The sequence below is a fragment of the Leptonychotes weddellii genome, chromosome X, assembly GCF_054177405.1.
Source record: "Leptonychotes weddellii isolate Sample4059 chromosome X, ASM5417740v2, whole genome shotgun sequence".
Classification (NCBI taxonomy): Eukaryota; Metazoa; Chordata; class Mammalia; order Carnivora; family Phocidae; genus Leptonychotes; species Leptonychotes weddellii.
This window is the reverse complement of record NC_138385.1, coordinates 98,966,001-98,982,903: the sequence shown is the minus strand read 5'-3', so window position 1 is coordinate 98,982,903 and position 16,903 is coordinate 98,966,001. Positions and strand designations below refer to the sequence as shown.

The following is a 16,903-nucleotide window of genomic DNA, read 5'->3' as shown; positions in this document are numbered from 1 at the left end:
GAAAACATAAGAGGTAATTAATATATCAGAGGAGTGTAAAGACCTGGAGGAAGGAGTTATTTCTCCTGGTAGCTATTAGGCTGTGGAGAGTCGGCATCTGCACCATTCATAACTGTAGTGCGCAAATTGGCACAGATTGAAGCCCAAACAGCAAGCTGTTCCAGGTAGACCAGATGTCTTAAAGGGAGGCTGTCTCTCTACAAGTAAACACAATGCCTGTTTCCTGTCATTTTCACTGTTGAATAACTAGCTATTTGATAACTGGAATAATTCTTGATTGATAGTGTTATCTTTTTTTTTAGATTTTTATTTATTTATTTATTTATTTGAGAGAGAGAGCATGAGCAAGGGGGACGAGCAGAGGGAGAGGGAGAAGCAGACTCCCGGCTGAGCAGGGAGCCCCATGCAGCGCTTGATCCCAGGACCCCGAGATCATGACCCAAACCAAAGGCAGACACTTAACTTGACTGAGCCACCCAGGCGCCCCAATAGCGTTATCTTTTTAAGAAGGGTATTCGAACTGTTCTCAGAAGAAAGCACTTTTTGAACACATGTTTTCCAAAGGCACTGCTTTATCTCCCTTTCCCCATCAAGAGCTGGTCTTGTGCTGCCAGATGTGGACACAGTGACGAGGGACAGTGTTGGTGCCCCCCCCCCCAGGAAAGGTAGAAAGTGTGAAGGGGCAAAATAGCTGGCGAATGTGAGGGCTTCACTGTCCTCACGAGCAATCTAAAGGAGGAAGAAAGATTTTGGGGATGGAGGAGTGGTGGGGAGATGGACAAATATCAGGGAGGAGGCCAGAGATGGAGCAGTATCCACTGGGGATGCTTGGCCAGCGTTGGTTTGACTGTGAATCTCATGAGCATAACATGCATTCATTCAACAGATATTTAGTAAGGTCTTTCTACTTCAAAGGAACTTTTCTAGGCATGTGGGACCCATCCATGAAAACAAGCAAACAAACAAACAAAACCCAAAACCCCTGCCCTTGTGGAGCTTTTATTCCATCAAGAGCATCAGACAGGAAGTAAGAGACAGTAGACATAAAAATAAATTATATAAAGCATTAGTGGGTGATAAGTGCTATGGAAACAAGAAAAAACCCACAAAAACCAGTTAATGGGCCCTGGAATCCAGGACGGGGGCGGGGGGGGGGGGAGGCTCGCAATTTTAAATAGGCTTTTCAGAGGTGGCCCTTTGGAAGTGGTATTTGTGCAAACGCTCTATGTGGTGAAGGAGCTGTGCGTGCCAGCCTCTGAGGGAAGAACATTCCAGGCTGAGGCAACAACTACTGCAAAGAGCCCAAGGTGGGAGGATACCTGCAGAGTTTGAAGAGCAGCAAGGAGGCCAGTATTGCTGGGGCTCAGTTAGCGTTGAGGGGGAGTGGAAGCGGGAGAGAGTGAGGTGGGGAGGAAGAGATAGGTCAGAGAGTTCAAGGGCTAGGCATCTAGGGTCTTCTCGGTCACGTAGGAGCGCCAACTTCCGCTCAAAGGGGAATGGAGCGCTTTTGCGGAGTTTCGATTGGACAAGTAACCTTATCTGACCCACATTTAAAACGCATCTCTCCGTCGAGTACATGGAGCGGAGATGGTGGCATAAAAAGAAAAGATTTCTGTTTTTTAAACGCGTTGCCTTACTTATAGGACAGGGTTGCTATGAGACTCAAATGCAAAAATGCTTTAAAAAAGGTACAGGACGGTGCAGACCCAAACTAGAGAGTTATTTTACACAGACAGTAGGGGGTTCAAAAGCCCAGGTCCCTCTTGCCTCCTCCGATGATACGTGGTGACCCCGTTCACGAGATGAAACTAGTCTGTCTGCAAGAAGCTAAAGGAAAATTGATTCTATTTATTTCTTAAGTCATGTAATTTTATGCCCGAGTTTCACATCATTTAGATTTTTTTTCTGATTGCTAGCGATTTTATGTTTCCTTTTTGAAAGAAACGCCTTTTTAAAAAAACAAAGTGCAAGTACTAGGCTCCCTCCAATACCGAAGACTTGAAATACAGCAACAGACCCGGAGAGGAGCAGAAGTCTGGGAACTTTAAACCTATTTCCTTTTCCCTAATCCCCTCTGAGAGCTAGAAGCGCACTGGCCAGATCCTCCAACATTTCGGGGGTGGCATCTTTTTCCTTGCAGTGGCCCTGCCATCAGGTGAACGCTTCTGGGTGGGAGAACACACACTTTGTGCAGCCATCTGACCTTCAGAGAGTCTGGGGAGAGATTTTAAAGGATTTGGGAGAAGAGGCCTTGAGATTCCAAGAGAAAGAACAAGAAAAAGAGGCCCGGAGAAGCCTGAGGCTCCGGGGAGAGAGAACTGAGTTAATGAAGAGGGCTGATTATCCAAGATAATTATGTAAAAGAGAAGGCTAGGAGTTCTACATGGCTGCAACTTGGAGTTTACTCTGCCTAAGGTGAGTGTTTATGTTTCCGTGGTTTTGTTTTTATGAGTAAGGTGGGTTTTTTTTGTTTTGTTTTGGTTTTTGGTTTTTTCCTTTTGTACCGGCTGCTCAATTTGAGAAAGCATCTCAGCTCTGCCTTCCGACCCCCGTTCTCGTCCCTTCTCTTCCTTTAGATTCTGCAGCCCATTCATAACCGTCTCCCCCCTCCCCCCCCCCGCCCCGCTACTGGCTTCTGGGACCCTCATCTCCGGACCCCTGTAGTGAGAAGCAGCCGTGTGTGCCCTGGCCCCTCCAAATGCCTCCCGTTCTTATTTTCTTCTTTCTCCAACGCTCCCCCGGTGCTGCTGTCCAAAGACACACCTTCCCAGCCAGCCCAGCTGTCGCGTCTAGCTCCAGTGGTTGGGGGAAGCGGTGGGACCTCTGTGCTCTCCAAACCGAGCCCGCCGTGCTGGGCATCTCCCTCCCCTTCCCCTTGACAAACCACCCAGCCGGGATCATCCCTGCTCCTTCCCAATCGCTAGTTTTGTTTATGGAACATACCAAGGCTTTGGGCAACCTGCGGTTGCACGGCTCTCCTTTGGTTTGGGGAGGGAGGGGGTAGCGTTCAGCGTCCCCGGTGTGCCCGAGACTGTTAGATCGATCTTTCAGATCTGGAGGCACACGCAGCTGGTGACAGGAGAGCCCCCCCCTTCCCCGCGGGTGGGGGTGGGGAGAGGAGAAGGGACTCGGCTTGGGGAAGGAGGCAGGGAGGCAGCTGCAGTGCCGCGAGGGGTGCGTGCGCGTGTGCCAGGCTCGCCCGCCACCTCCCGGCTCAGTCCGCGCTCCTCCGCACGCGGGGCAGCCGGGCCGGCGGGCTAGGGAGCAGGAGCAGCGCCCCTCGCCCGGGCCTCGCCTCCCCGGGGCGCCCGGCAGTCCCGCAGGCCAGGGCGCACCGCCCGGGCCACGCTCCCCACCCCTGCGCCTCGCACCCTCCCTGGCCCCCTCTCCATTGAGTTTTCCAACACGGGCGCCCGTCAATGGTCCTGCTCGGGGATGCACACGCAGCTCACGGCCGGAGGGGGGTAGCAGCCACCGCCTCCAGGTGCGGGCTCTCCAGGTCCGCCGCCGCCACCCGCTGTCGCCGCCACTCGAGCCCCGGGGCGCGCTGAGGTCCCGGCCGGCCATGGGGCTGCCGTTGCTGGCGTGAGAAGGGGCGCCGCAGCCTCCGAGCTCGGGGGGCCCGGCTGCCTGCATGGATGTCTTCAGCTTTGTGAAGATTGCAAAGCTCTCGAGGTAGGGGCTGCGCCGGTTCATTTGCACCCAGGGCCGCCGCAGCGGGCAACTTGGTGCTTTATTTTGCGGGAGGCTTGGGGACAAGCAAAAGCTGGAGAGAGCAGCGGGGCTTAAGAAAGGACTGAAACGAGGTGGTCAGGGGCCGCTGCGTTCAACTTATCTCCCACTGGCTGGTGGGGCTTGTGTATCCTTGGCTGTAGACCACACACACACACACACACACACACAGACGCACACCCTCAGGCACACGCCAATATTCATGACAGTTTGTCTTCCCGTAGGAAAAGCCCCACTGGTGCTTGGGGTCACATGTATAAGTCAGGGCCAAGAGAAGGTGGTTGTAATTGCTACTGCTAGGGAAAGCCAGAAGTGCTTAGAGTTTGGGTCCCTGCTTCCCCAGCAGCAGTGACCAAAAGTGGCCCCCTGGCCCCCACCCCCTAAATTAGACCTCCACACCCTGAAAACTCAGCTTGTAGGTTCACCTGGGAAGTTGTCCCGTGTTCCCAGCCGTGACCTAGATGCCGAAGGCAGGGAGCCCGAAGAGGAAGACCTTTAGCCTTTCTTTGGGTAACTATGTAGTCCCCAAGCCGTGAAAGATTTAGAAATTTGCTTCCAAGGGGCCATGTTGTTGAAACAGAAGAGAAATCATCGATTCAGGCCGATTTCTCTGGCAGTGCTGCCTAGGTGGTACCCGGTCAGAGCATTCGCCTTCGGTTCCCTGCCCTGCTTATGCTTCCAAAGTCTTCATCGAACCCAGGAAGCAGGTCTGCGCTTCTGCCAGTGTGGCCTTAACCGGGAAGTGCCTGCTAGGAGAAGTCTTAGAAGACCACGCTCCACCTTTTTCACCCACGTCTTTGGAAGGCTGAGCCTTCTGCCCCCTGAGCTTGGCTCTTCATTGCAGTTACCACCGCGGCCTTAGGACGTAGACAGTAAGAGTTTTCCAGGATGTTTAGACTTCCTTGCAATTGCAAGAGACTAATTCTAGGATTTCCTCTATTCCTTAGTGTCAGGGTGGGCTGTGTTGATTGCACCAGGCGAGGCTGAGCAGCCTCAGATAGCCACAATCCGGAATGCGTGTGGACGTCGACTGGCTACATTACATTCGGGCCCTTTCAGAAACATTCAGTCAGCATGTTGCCTTTCAGATGTGCCTTTCACCAGCATCCACAGGTCTTTATTTGTTCTTCTTGCCCATCTCTACCTTCCCTCTCTTCTCACGTGAGTCAGTCTTAATGTCACAGCAGATTTTCCAGGGAAAGGGCCCCAGTGTAACTTAGTCTGGGTAGACGTGAGGTATACAGCTGATGGGCAAATATGTCTTTCTTGGAGTAGCCCACGAAGAGGGGTTGCCCTGCACATCAGAAGACGGACATGTCACACGGTGGATGATTGCAGGGTGGCAAATGGCTTGGTTTCACGTCAGTGTCATAGAGGGCCATGGCTTCACACCTCTGTTCTGTTAACTTCCTGCATGTTTCTGCCTATGGCTGGTTTATAAACAGCTGTCGAATCACAAACCATGGATGGCAAATGGCTGTGAGCAACAGTTTAATGATTGCCTGGTCCCATCTGGGTGATGGACAGAGGTTGCCGAAGGGAAAGACAAGTTCACCGGTGTCGTTTAAAGTAACCAAGATAGATTTTGGTGGCCTCAACTGCTAAGAGTGATAAATGTTAAACAAACAAACAAACAAAAAAACATCGAGAGCCTAGATTTAGCCCTTAAACTTTGGAGCTTGGGAGAAGACAGTGCTGTATGTCAGTGAAAAGATGATTTATATTCATTTTACTAAATTCCAGCATGCCTTCGTGATATTCACAAATCTGAGTTTTTGCAAAAAACCAAGCCAGGCTGTGGGGGATTAGTATCTTATTTTAAAGAGAGGTTAAAATTTAGTAAATGAGTGCGAATTTCACTTTCTGTCCTTAACGTGATCCAAATAGAGTGTTTATTCTAAAGAGAGAAGCTGCACATGTTCTGAGCTTATGTGCCCATTAAGAAATCTTTCATCCATAGGCATTCTTCTTGTGGCTCAGTGTGAGCTCGGCGATGGTCCCCAAGCTGAAATAGCGGTACGTGTAGAGGGTCATCAGCACGTAGAAACACATGTTGTGTGTGTTTTAAACACTGTTACAGAAATCAAGTTCTTTTCTCAAAGGTGAAGTATGAAAGTGCTTACCCTGCAGGATTTTCCTGATTTTTGAGTGGATAATCTTCCTAAAGGATTTAGCTTTGATCAGCGTGGTTACTTGAGTGCTTAAAATTCTCGTGGTTTAGAGGTGAACACACACACAGTTACCCCGGGCCTTCGCCTTCTCTTTGGTTCCCAAGAACTTGAGTTTCTAAATGCCGATTCGGAAAGCATTTGCTGTGGAAAGCATACCTGCTATTTGCTGAGTGTCCTGTCTGTGAGTAAAGACACTGGTAATTACAGAGAATTCTTGAGAGAATATGAGTCCACACTGGAATTGACAGAGTATTTTGACTTCTCAAAGTACCCACTTTTAACCACTTGTTCCCAGGATCTCTGCCCTTTCAATCATGTGAAAAAAAAAGCAGAATTCAAATTTCCCCTCAGGAATTCAGTACCACCTTATGGTCATCATTTTAAACCAATACCACCGAGCGCCAGAGGAGCTGGTGAGTTGTGACCCTTGATGGCACCGTCGTGGGTGGCACGATGTATCGTGGTTCTATCTGGAGATGTTTTTTCTTGTTCTTCTAATTTTCTGGTTATTAAACTGTTTGATAGTTTACATGCAATTTTACTTCGCTGTTTCCTTGGTAACAGTTATATATCATTTTTCATCCTTGTAGATGAGAGCATTACAGATGATTGCCTTATAAACCAGTAATAGTACAAAATAGGCATATATTTTTATTTTTACTGCTCTTTGTATCGACTATTTCATTTGTAAAGCAGAGGTACTCTTTGAAATGTTTATAGGAGAATGCAGTTCAGTAGAAAAACATATGATTATGCCCCCTTTGCCTGAGGGAAGTGATGTGAAACCCAAAACTCATAGGGGTGTTATTAAACTGAGGGATGCTTTCAGGGATTGAATAGCTTAACTTCATGTCTCTTCTTGAGGCAAAATGGCACACTTTGAGATAATGATTGGGTCCCAACTGTTAATATGAAGATTATTCCTTATGGTGGTAGGTAAATTTGGAGGCTGCTTTATTTCACATTATCATGAGGTTGCATGGGCTATTTTGTGGCATATAGTGCTGACTGATATCTGTAATAATGATTTTGTTACAAGTATCGTACGTTTGAGGAAGAATAAAACTATATATTTAGAGCTTCCTAAGATTCTTCTGTAAAACCTATTTAGAGACTACTAAACTTCTATTTTTTACCTTTACCTTATTCAGAATTAAATATTTCCTAGGGGAAAAGAGAAGTTAAGGAAGCAATGCAAAAGGTCATATTTTTCACATCTCCTCTCTTTTTACCTGAATAATTGCATCAATATTGCCGATAATAGTGAGCTCTCGAGGCTAGCAACCAAAACCCCCCAAAGACTCTGGATTTGAATTTTATTAGAAATGCTCCTTGCTCATCATCCGAGTCCTTTCTGAGTTCTGCTGATTTTTGTGGCTGTCAGGAGGTGAAATGATGAACAGTTTCATAACAGAACTAGATTCCTGTTTTAGGAATATTTAACTCTAGTTTCCCAGGGGTTGCTAGTTTGCAGCTCTGAAAGTCTAATTGTTAGCAGTTCGGGGGGAAGATGTCTAGTTCAGGCTATATACCATTTCAAGCATCTCTCTCTGTCTCTCTTCCTCCCTTCTCTCCCCTCTCCTTCTCTCTCTCTTTCTCCCTTTCTCTCTCTGAGGCAAGTGAATTTCACCTGCTTGCTATCAGAATTTGATACAGATAAGTTTCACCTGCAGTGAAATTTACTTGTACTTTAAATGCATGACGTCAAAATTTTCACTTTCTGCTTGTGGACCTTACAGCTATTCATTCTCTCTTTACACACACACACACACACACACACACACACGGATGCACTGTTCAACTTTATTACTTTATTATTCCATTTGGAGTCTGCCATGGAAGTTTAGCTGTGAGAGAATATACATTATTGATGAGCTAGGAATTTATCTTTAAGAATTGACAACAAGGGCGCCTGGGTGGCTCAGTTGGTTAAGTGTCTGCGTTTGGCTCAGCTCATGATCCTGGGGTCCTGGGATTGAGCCCCGCATCGGGCTCCCCGCTCAGCAGGGAGTCTGCTTCTCCCTCTGCCTCTGCTCCTCTCCTGCTCATGCTCGCTCTCTCACACGCGCAAATAAATAAAGACTTTTTAAAAAAAGAATTGACTTAAAATCACTGATTTCATAGTTGTCTCAATAAAGAAAATTGAGAGCATTTTTGAGTTTTGAGAATATGGCCCCAAAATCTATTAACCTTACCATCAAATGATCTTGAACTTCGGGAGCTAATCATAGCAAGGAAAGAAAAGTATAAATAGGTTAAACCAGGGGTTGGCAAACTATGGCCTCTGGGCCAAATCTGACTTGCTGACTGTTTTGGTATAGAATGTGAGCTAAGAATGGTTTTTAAAATTAAAAGTTGTTTTAGTGGTTAAGAAAAAATCAAGGGCGCCTGGGTGGCTCAGTCGTTAAGCGTCTGCCTTCGGCTCAGGTCATGATCCTGGGGTCCTGGGATCTGGCCCCGCATCGGGCTTCCTGCTCAGCGGGAGGCCTACTTCTCCCTCTCCCACTCCCCCTGCTTGTGTTCCCTCTCTCGCTGTGTCTCTCTCTGTCAAATAAATAAATAAAATCTTTAAAAAAGAAAAAAAAGAAAAAATCAAAACAATAGTATGGAATTAAAGTGTCAGTATTCATAAAGTTTTATTAAAACACAGCTAGGCTGGGCGCCTGGGTGGCTCAGATGGTTAAGCATCTGCCTTCGGCTCAGGTCGTGATCCCAGGGTCCTGGGATCGAGTCCTGCATCGGGCTCCCTGCTCAGCGGGGAGCCAGCTTCTCCCTCTGCCTCTGCCTCTCTCTCTCTGTCTCTCATGAATAAATAAATAAAATCTTTAAAAAAGAAAACACAGCTAAGCTCATGCATTACGTATTGCCTGGGGCTGCATTCACTCTGCAACAGCAAAGTTTAATAGATACTAACAAGACCTTGTGGCCCACAAAGCCTACAAGATTTACTATCTGGTCTTTCACAGAAAGTTTACCAACCCCAGGGTTAAACAATACCTTGTCCTATTTTTTTCTTCTTTACATTACGAGCACATGTGTGTGAGCACAAGTATAACCAATTACACACCGTCAGAGGACAGTGGAGCCAGACACGACTTAAGGCAGTAAGGACAGATTTTGGTCTGTACTACAGTATTTTAATAGGGAAAAGAGTCCAGTGTAAACTCAACACAACTTCAATTTGTACAGAGGGGACTGGGCATTTTGGGATGAGCTGGAGCTCGGTAGAGGCAGGGCAGTGAAAGGAGTACCAAAACCAAGGGGGAGGTTGGTCCATGTGAAACTCATCCGAGTTTGCTAACTGGCATTTATCCAAGGTAGGCTCTACCCTCCCACTGAAGCTGGGAGACAGGGGCCCTATCTTCAGGTGTTGGCTGGAACAAACAGTAAATTCTTTTGGCAGCCTTGAATTTTCTCAGGCAGGCACTTTAAGGGGGGGTGGGCGGTTGGAGTCATCCTAGGGATGTGTGGCCGTGAGCTGTTAAGGAACCGAGTTAGTATTTGTTCAGGTCTTGGTAGACAAGGTTGAGGCCTAGTCGAGAAAGGGCTCAAAGCAGCCTGGCTAGAGTTTGGTGAAGGAGAGAAACTTTGCCAATACAAAATTTAGCATATTGAGTGCATGAATTCACTAATGTACATTCACAATTAATGTAGACCTTATCTTTATTTAAACTTCTGATCTCAAATTACTTATTTATCTGTTGGACGTCAACCATGAGAAGTGAACGTGATTGCCCCACTGGTGTTTGTTGCACCAAACGCTTCTTTGGTCACTAGGTTGGCCCCCTTTCTTTGTGTTGGGGAGTTACTTGTGAGAGTGATGCTTGCCTTCCGTAGGCCTTAAAACTTCTAGTTTCACATGCATGGAAAAAGAATGGGCAATAATATTCGTACAGCCTCAACCGACACATGCCCGTGAGCTGATAAACAAGTCCATGGGAGAATGCCTGGTATTTCCTTACAGTACACTTGAGCCATCTGGTCCTAATGGCTGATGACCTTCATTAATCTTTTTCCAAATGGAAAGAAAACTAGATGAGTGCGTTTAGTTGTAGGCAGAGGACTGGAAGTAGGCTGTATTAATTTGGAGTTGAGTTTAACCCAACTTTTTTATGATTTGACTGAGAGCACTGTAATGAAAAACCAGAGGCTACCTTTAGTCGGGCACGGCGAAAACATCTCCAAAGTATGCTGCCTTGCTTCTGAGCAATTTAGGTCATTATGTACTAAAGCTGCGAAAACTATCTAGAAGAAATCTAAGCCTTAGTTTTAGATAACAAAGCTAACATTCCCATTTTTTTCCTGGCAAAGAGATGAGAAGGTTTTCCTGCCTGAATTCTTCTTTTAGAAATATATTTTCAAGCATGGTTTACAGGATTTGGCATACAATAAATACTCTGTACTAAATAATGAGCGAGTAAAGTTATACACAACCCATTCTTACACGTCTTGCGAGTAAGTTCTCATCATTTGTTTAGCTGAACAATTATCATGATCAGTAACTCAGAAATGAAAAGGAGTACATACATTAAAAACAAATGGCCTGCTTTGGGACTAGGTCTTGGAGAATAAACTTTTGTTTCTGTTTTGACCTTTGGAGCATTTATTTTTGCTGTGAGATGGTTAAAAAGTCACCAGTGTGCACTTCTAAGAAATCTGTGTGTTACTGCTATCAGCTCCACAAGCGAACTTAGGATTGTGCTAAATGGGTTTTTATAGATGTCAGGAAGTTTTTATTTTAGGAACTCCTTTTTGAATTATAGGAAAATACTATTGTTTCTATGGAAGAAATGTTTCTCAAGTTTGAGAAGGAAAAGTGATTTTCCTACAGTTACAGTTTACTATAGGGTTTTAATTTTTTATTGTGGTCGTTTTCCTATGTTCCATAAATCGTGTGAGGTTTGCTTAATGGAAAATGAGGACTTGATAATCTTCTGACAAAGATGAGCTTTAAAGAAAACAATAGGCCAAAGTTCATAAAATTGGTAAACTTGGTGCAGCGCGTGTAGGAAGGAATGTATTTCCAGACTTAGCTGGCACGACCTTGGACTGGCGGAGGACGGACTGCTACGATGGAGAACATGAGGCCATCTGGCTAATTTGGGGCTGGTGTGCTGGTTCTGCATCGGATCGGACCGCTAACCGGGGTGACTTTACAATGGCCCTTCTAACTGGAGTCCAAGGTGCTTGTCTCTTATGAAATTCACAGTCCTCGTTGCAAGCCCTTCAGGTATCCAACTGAATTGTGGCTCAGGGCAGTGTTCCCCTCTGTGGCCTGGGCCACCTGACTTGTTTACCTTGCTTTTATTTTTATGTGCTTATTTTAGCAGAGCTTTACTACCACTTTTTGTAAATAAGTTTTTATTGGAACACAGTCACGCACATTTGTTTGTGTATTGCCTGTGGTGGCTTTTGGCAGAGTTGAATAGCTGTGACAGAGACCACATGGCTTGCAAGGACTACAGTATTTACTCTCTGCCCTTAACAGGAGTATTTTACTGGCCTTCCTTGAGCTCAGTACTCAAATTCCCCTTTGGGGCTAGAGCTGTGCCCTGGGTGTCTGCCCATTTTGCTGGGATGGGCAAGGGTAGATATGGTGGGGGGGGGCACCTCACACCCAGCCAGCCTAGCCATCTTCTCTCTGGGGGTCTTTACCTCTTAGCACACATCATACCACTTGAGGGTGAATTTAGAAGTTTTCTTTTCTTTTAAAGATTTTATTTATTTACTTGAGAGAGAGAGAGAACGCTAGCAGGGGGAGGGGCAGAGGGAGAGGGGCAAGCAGACTCCCCGCTGAGTGGGAATCCCACTCTATCCCCAGGGCCCCAAGATCATAACCTGAGCTGAAGTCAGACGCTTAACCGACTGAGCCACCCAGGCGCTCCTAGTTTTCTGAAGTGCGAAACTGATCCTCTATCTCTGTATTCCTTAATGTCCTTAGGACAAAATCCCCATTCTTTATCTCCACCCTACTGGGGTTGGCCCTGTCTTCTTTGGCCACCTTATTTCTGGACATTTGTGATTTTTCTTTCCCAGCCTTAACTTCCTACTTAACCCCCAAACACACATGTGCACACGTTTTTACACACAAGCACACACATACGCACACGCTCACACACCCCTACCTCTAGCTGTGTTGAACTTTTATTTTTTTTTAATCTATTTGTTTTTTATGTGGAACTTTTTAGATATCGAGGGGTGCCTAATGATGTCACACCTCTGTGCCTTTGCATATGCTCTTCATTTTGCCTGGAACAGTCTTTACCTTGCCTCCTTTTCACCTGAAAAACTACTATTGTCTTTTATGTTGTAGGGGTTTTTTTAGTTTGTTTTGGTATGTTTGAGTTTTCAATCTGAGATTGTTCCATGTACCCTTCTCCAACTTTCCAATCCTGGGTTAAATGGCTGACTAGCATCTTTTGTTAGGTTAGACAGTCTAACTGCTTTAACGGATCCACCCCTCAGTTGTTAGTGGCTTATCTCTGCTGACTTGGAGCCCCAAACAGGTGTTCCTGATGGAGGGAGGGCTTCTGTGAGACACACTCAGTTAGAGAACCTGCGAGAGGGAAGCGCTGTCTCTCCTCTTCAGCTTGAGATTCACAGGGGCCCAGCCCATGGACATTCAGCTGACAGATGAGGGGAGAAAAATGGGGGAAGACTGGCTGAGAGGTTTTGGAAGGCCCTGCCTGGAACTGAGTCTGTCATTCTGCCCACCTTCCATTTACCAGGACCCTGGTTACACCTAACTGCAAGGATCGCTGGGAAATTTCCTCCAGCCGTGCACCCAGTCTCTGCTGCACATCTTGCGTCCCGACTTCACTGTAACAGTTATTCACCGTGTGGTAGAGTGCTCTTGGTTCCCAATTCTTAAACCCTTCCTAAATCCAGGCCTCTTCTCTGTGGTATAACCGTTCCTCCTGCTGGAGGTGGAATGGCCTTCCCTGCCTCATTGCTGTTGGGCTGGTGACTGGCTTTGGCCAGCGGAAGGCGGGCTGGGGTCAGAGAGTATCAGTTTTGGCAGAAGGCCTTAAGAGACAGTGTGCATTTCTTTTTTGGCTTCTAGCATTGCTGTAGCAAGAACTGCCTGGGGTGGCACGTCGGTCCCAGAAGCTAGATCTCACACGGTGTAGCGACATCCTGCAGATCCGTGAGCAGGAAAACATGCTGACTGGGTGGCTCAGTCGGTTAAGCGTCTGCCTTTGGCTCAGGTCATGATCTCAGGGTCCTGGGATGGAGCCCCACGTCGGGCTCCCTGCTCAGCGGGGAGTCTGCTTCTCCCTCTTCCTCTGCCCGCCCCCCCTCCTCCCGCTTGTGCTCTCTCTCTCTCTAGCTCTCTCAAATAAATAAAATCTTTTAAAAAAATTCTTTTTTTTTTTTTTTAAGATTTTATTTATTTATTTGAGACAGAGAGAATGAGAGACAGAGAGCATGAGAGGGAGGAGGGTCAGAGGGAGAAGCAGACTCCCTGCTGAGCAGGGAGCCCGATGAGGGACTCGATCCCGGGACTCCAGGATCATGACCTGAGCCGAAGGCAGTTGCTCAACCAACTGAGCCACCCAGGCGCCCTTAAAAAAATTCTTTATAAATACAAAATACATAGCTACACATGCTACAGTTTAGTGAGTGACTTCTTATTTAATTAACATTTAGATCATTTCTAGTGTTTTGCCTTGGATGTGAACACTGTGATGCAATAAATATCTTTACAGCTAAGTTTTTGGATTATGGACATTTTTTTATGACAGTAATAGCATACTGAATATTTCAAAACTCATAAAAGTCAGAAGGTAGTTTGATATGCCATTAAGTGACACTCAAATTTTATGCTAAAATTGTGGGCATTCTAGTTCCTCATAGGTATTAAAATTGACAAGCAGAATTTGTCCTGGACGTGAGCCTCATGACAAGACATGAAGCAGTTGGTAATGGGGAAAGCTTGAGTAATGGTGGTTGGAACTTCAGGTTGATTTTGAACAAGTCAAGCCTTTGTTTCCTCAAATTGTACAATGGAGAATTTGTGCAATATTCTCTCTCAATTTAATTCTATTTCTAAAGTTCCATCATTTTTCCATAGAATAAGCAAATTCTAAGAAATATATCTATGAGAACTTAGATTAAAATAGCATGAAACACTATGCAGTTGTAAAAAGTAAAGAGAAAAAGAACATTCTATGCTGTGATTTAAAATGATCTCCAGAATATTTTAAGTGAAAATAATAAATTATACAACAGTAAGCATGCTTGTATTCATATAAAAAATACTGAAAGGATACATAAGAAAATAATAAAAATATTCTTAGAATTGGGGGGAGGTTAAGGGGCACCTGGCTGACTCAGTCGGTAGAGTGTGGGACTCTTGATCTCAGGGTCCTGAGTTTAAACCTCATGTTGAGCATAGAGTTTACTTTAAAAGAAAGAATGGGGGAGATAGGGAGAAAAGAAAGTTTACTTAGACAAAAAAAAAATAAATTGGGTAAATATCCCCCCAAATATGTTAAAATGTTGACAAATTTGCTCTAGATGAAAATATAAATTGCTGGGGCGCCTGGGTGGCTCAGATGGTTGGGCGTCTGCCTTCAGCTCAAGTCATGATCCCAGGGTCCTGGGATCGAGCCCCACAACGGGCTCCTTGCTCAGCGGGGAGCCTGCTTCTCCCTGTCCTTCTACTGCTCCCCCAGCTTGTACTCTCTCTGTGTGTCAAATAAATAAATAAATGAATAAAATCTTAAAAAAAAAAAAGAAAATATAAATTGCTAAGTCAGGCCATTCTAACTTATAAGTTCCTCGTTTTCTCTATTTTGAACTAATGAAATAAGAGATAATTCAATTTATTAAGGATATATATCTGAAAAGTATAATAGAAATTTCAGATCTATAAAATTTTCATGGTAATTTTTATTAACAAATGCAGATAAAGCTGGAAGATGGTATCATTTAAAAAGTGGTATCTTTTTGTATAGAATTGAGTACTCTGAAGCAAAATTTCTTCAGTTTCTCTATCTAGATCAGCTTTTCTCTGATAGGAATAGAAACAGAAAAATATTTTTCTTTTGTTACCTACCTCCCAACAAGGAATGCTTATTTTATATGTTTTTAAACTTAAATTTTATTAGTTTTTGACAGCAATACTAAAAATCCTATCTTCGGATAATCTTCCACTCATCAAAGGGGACAACCTGGTGTGTTTTGGAGAACCACATTCTGGGGATGTATTGATGGATGTTTCCTTTAGGACTGTAATTTGATTATGATGCCATTAGTTCATAATTTGGCTTTCCGGTTGAGATCATGTTGACAGGCTGAAGAATAGAATGCTATTTAACTAAGTTGATGGAACACACGCAGGAGGCAATAAAGTGCCTAATCCTTCTCTACTGGTTAATTCTTCAGTTGACCTCACTTTAGTACTATTGTGGTCATGTATAACTCCCTAAACTTCCATTTATCTAGACTATAGTGATGTGTTCAATCAGATCGTCTATTATAGGTATATGTGTTAACATTTGTTGAAGACCATCAGAACACAAAAAGATACATGCATAAAATGATACCGGGGTATAATTCATAGTTTTCTTTCTTTTTTTTTTTTTTTTTAAGATTTTATTTATTTATCTGTCAGAGAGACAGAGACTGAGCAAGCAGGGGGAGCGGCAGGCCGAGGGAGAAGCAGGCTCCCCGCTGAGCAAGGAGCCCAATGCGGGACTCGATCCCAGGACCCTGGGATCAGGACCTGAGCCGAAGGCAGACGCTTAACCAACTAAGCCACCCACAAGTCCCCATGGTTTTATTTCTGACCTTGAAGTCATTTCCGATTTTTTTCCTGGCAAACTATAGCCTGTGGACCAAATCCAACCTGTTGCCTGTGTTTGTATAAAGCTAAGAATGGTTATTACAGTTTTAAATGGTTCCCCTAAATCAAAAGAAGAATAATATTTCATTACATGTGAAAATTATATGAGAATGAAATGTATGTATCCATAAATAAAGTTTTATTGGCACACAGCCATGCCCATTATGTATTGTCCATGGCTGCTTCCGTGATGCAGTGGGAGAGCTGAATGGTTGCTATGGAAAATAGATGATCCACAAAGCCTAAAATATCTCCCCCCAATACAGAAAGTTTGCTGAGCCTTGTCCTATGTTATCAAGTATCAAGTGGTGCTTGGTGAGAAGGGAAATAAAAATAAATAGTAGATACAGATTTTGATATGTAAATATTTTTATCGTTTTGGGTTTTTGGAAATTCTGCATAAATGGGATGCTAGACAGTATCACTTTGCACTTACAGATGATTCTCTGTATAACTGTTCTTACCGTGAAAAATCCTGTCTCTTCTCTAGTAGATTTTAAACAACTTGAATAGAAATCATCTAGTAGGGGCACCCGGCTGGCTCAGCTGGAAGAGCATGCAACTCTTGATCTCGGGGTCCTGAGTTTGAGTCCCATGTTGGGTGTAGAGATTACTTTTAAAAGTATTTTATTTTTTTTTAATTTTTAAAAGATTTTATTTCTTTATTTGACAGAGAGACACAGCGAGAGAGGGAACACAAGCAGGGGGAGTGGGAGAGGGAGAAGCAGGCTTCCTGCCGAGCAGGAAGCCCGATGTGGGGCTTGATCCCAGGACCCTGGGATCATGACCTGAGCCGAAGGCAGACGCTTAACGACTGAGCCACCCAGGTGCCCCTAAAAATATTTTAAAATTAAAAAAAAAGAAAAGGGAAAAAAAACGAGAGAAATCGTCTTGTAAATGGTTAAATCCTCCTGCTCTGCTTGCTTTCTTTCCCACAAGGAAGATGTAATAACCCACACATACTATGTAATAAAGGATTTGAAGCAAAAAACTGATAAACTGTTTCCCCTTTGTCCACTGGTGGTTTTGCTATGACAGGTGGATGCTTTGAAGGAAAGTATGGAGACTACACTGGAAAAGTAGGTGTGGGAGGAAAGAAGAAATAGAAGAGGATGTGGGGGGGGGGGGGGGGGGGGGGGGGGGGGGGGGG

General features: G+C 44.9%; 1 protein-coding gene across 1 annotated transcript in view; it reads left to right on the top strand.

Annotated features, from left to right (window-relative positions):
- Positions 1-1,459: 1,459 nt before the first annotated feature.
- Positions 1,460-16,903, top strand: part of FRMPD4 (FERM and PDZ domain containing 4) — a 551,128-nt gene continuing 535,684 nt past the window's right edge. Inside the window, exon 1 of the mRNA XM_031028288.2 lies at positions 1,460-2,415. Within this exon, the coding sequence (XP_030884148.1) occupies positions 2,384-2,415 (32 nt within the window). The 5' untranslated portion in view covers positions 1,460-2,383. The remainder of the gene's footprint in view (positions 2,416-16,903) is intronic.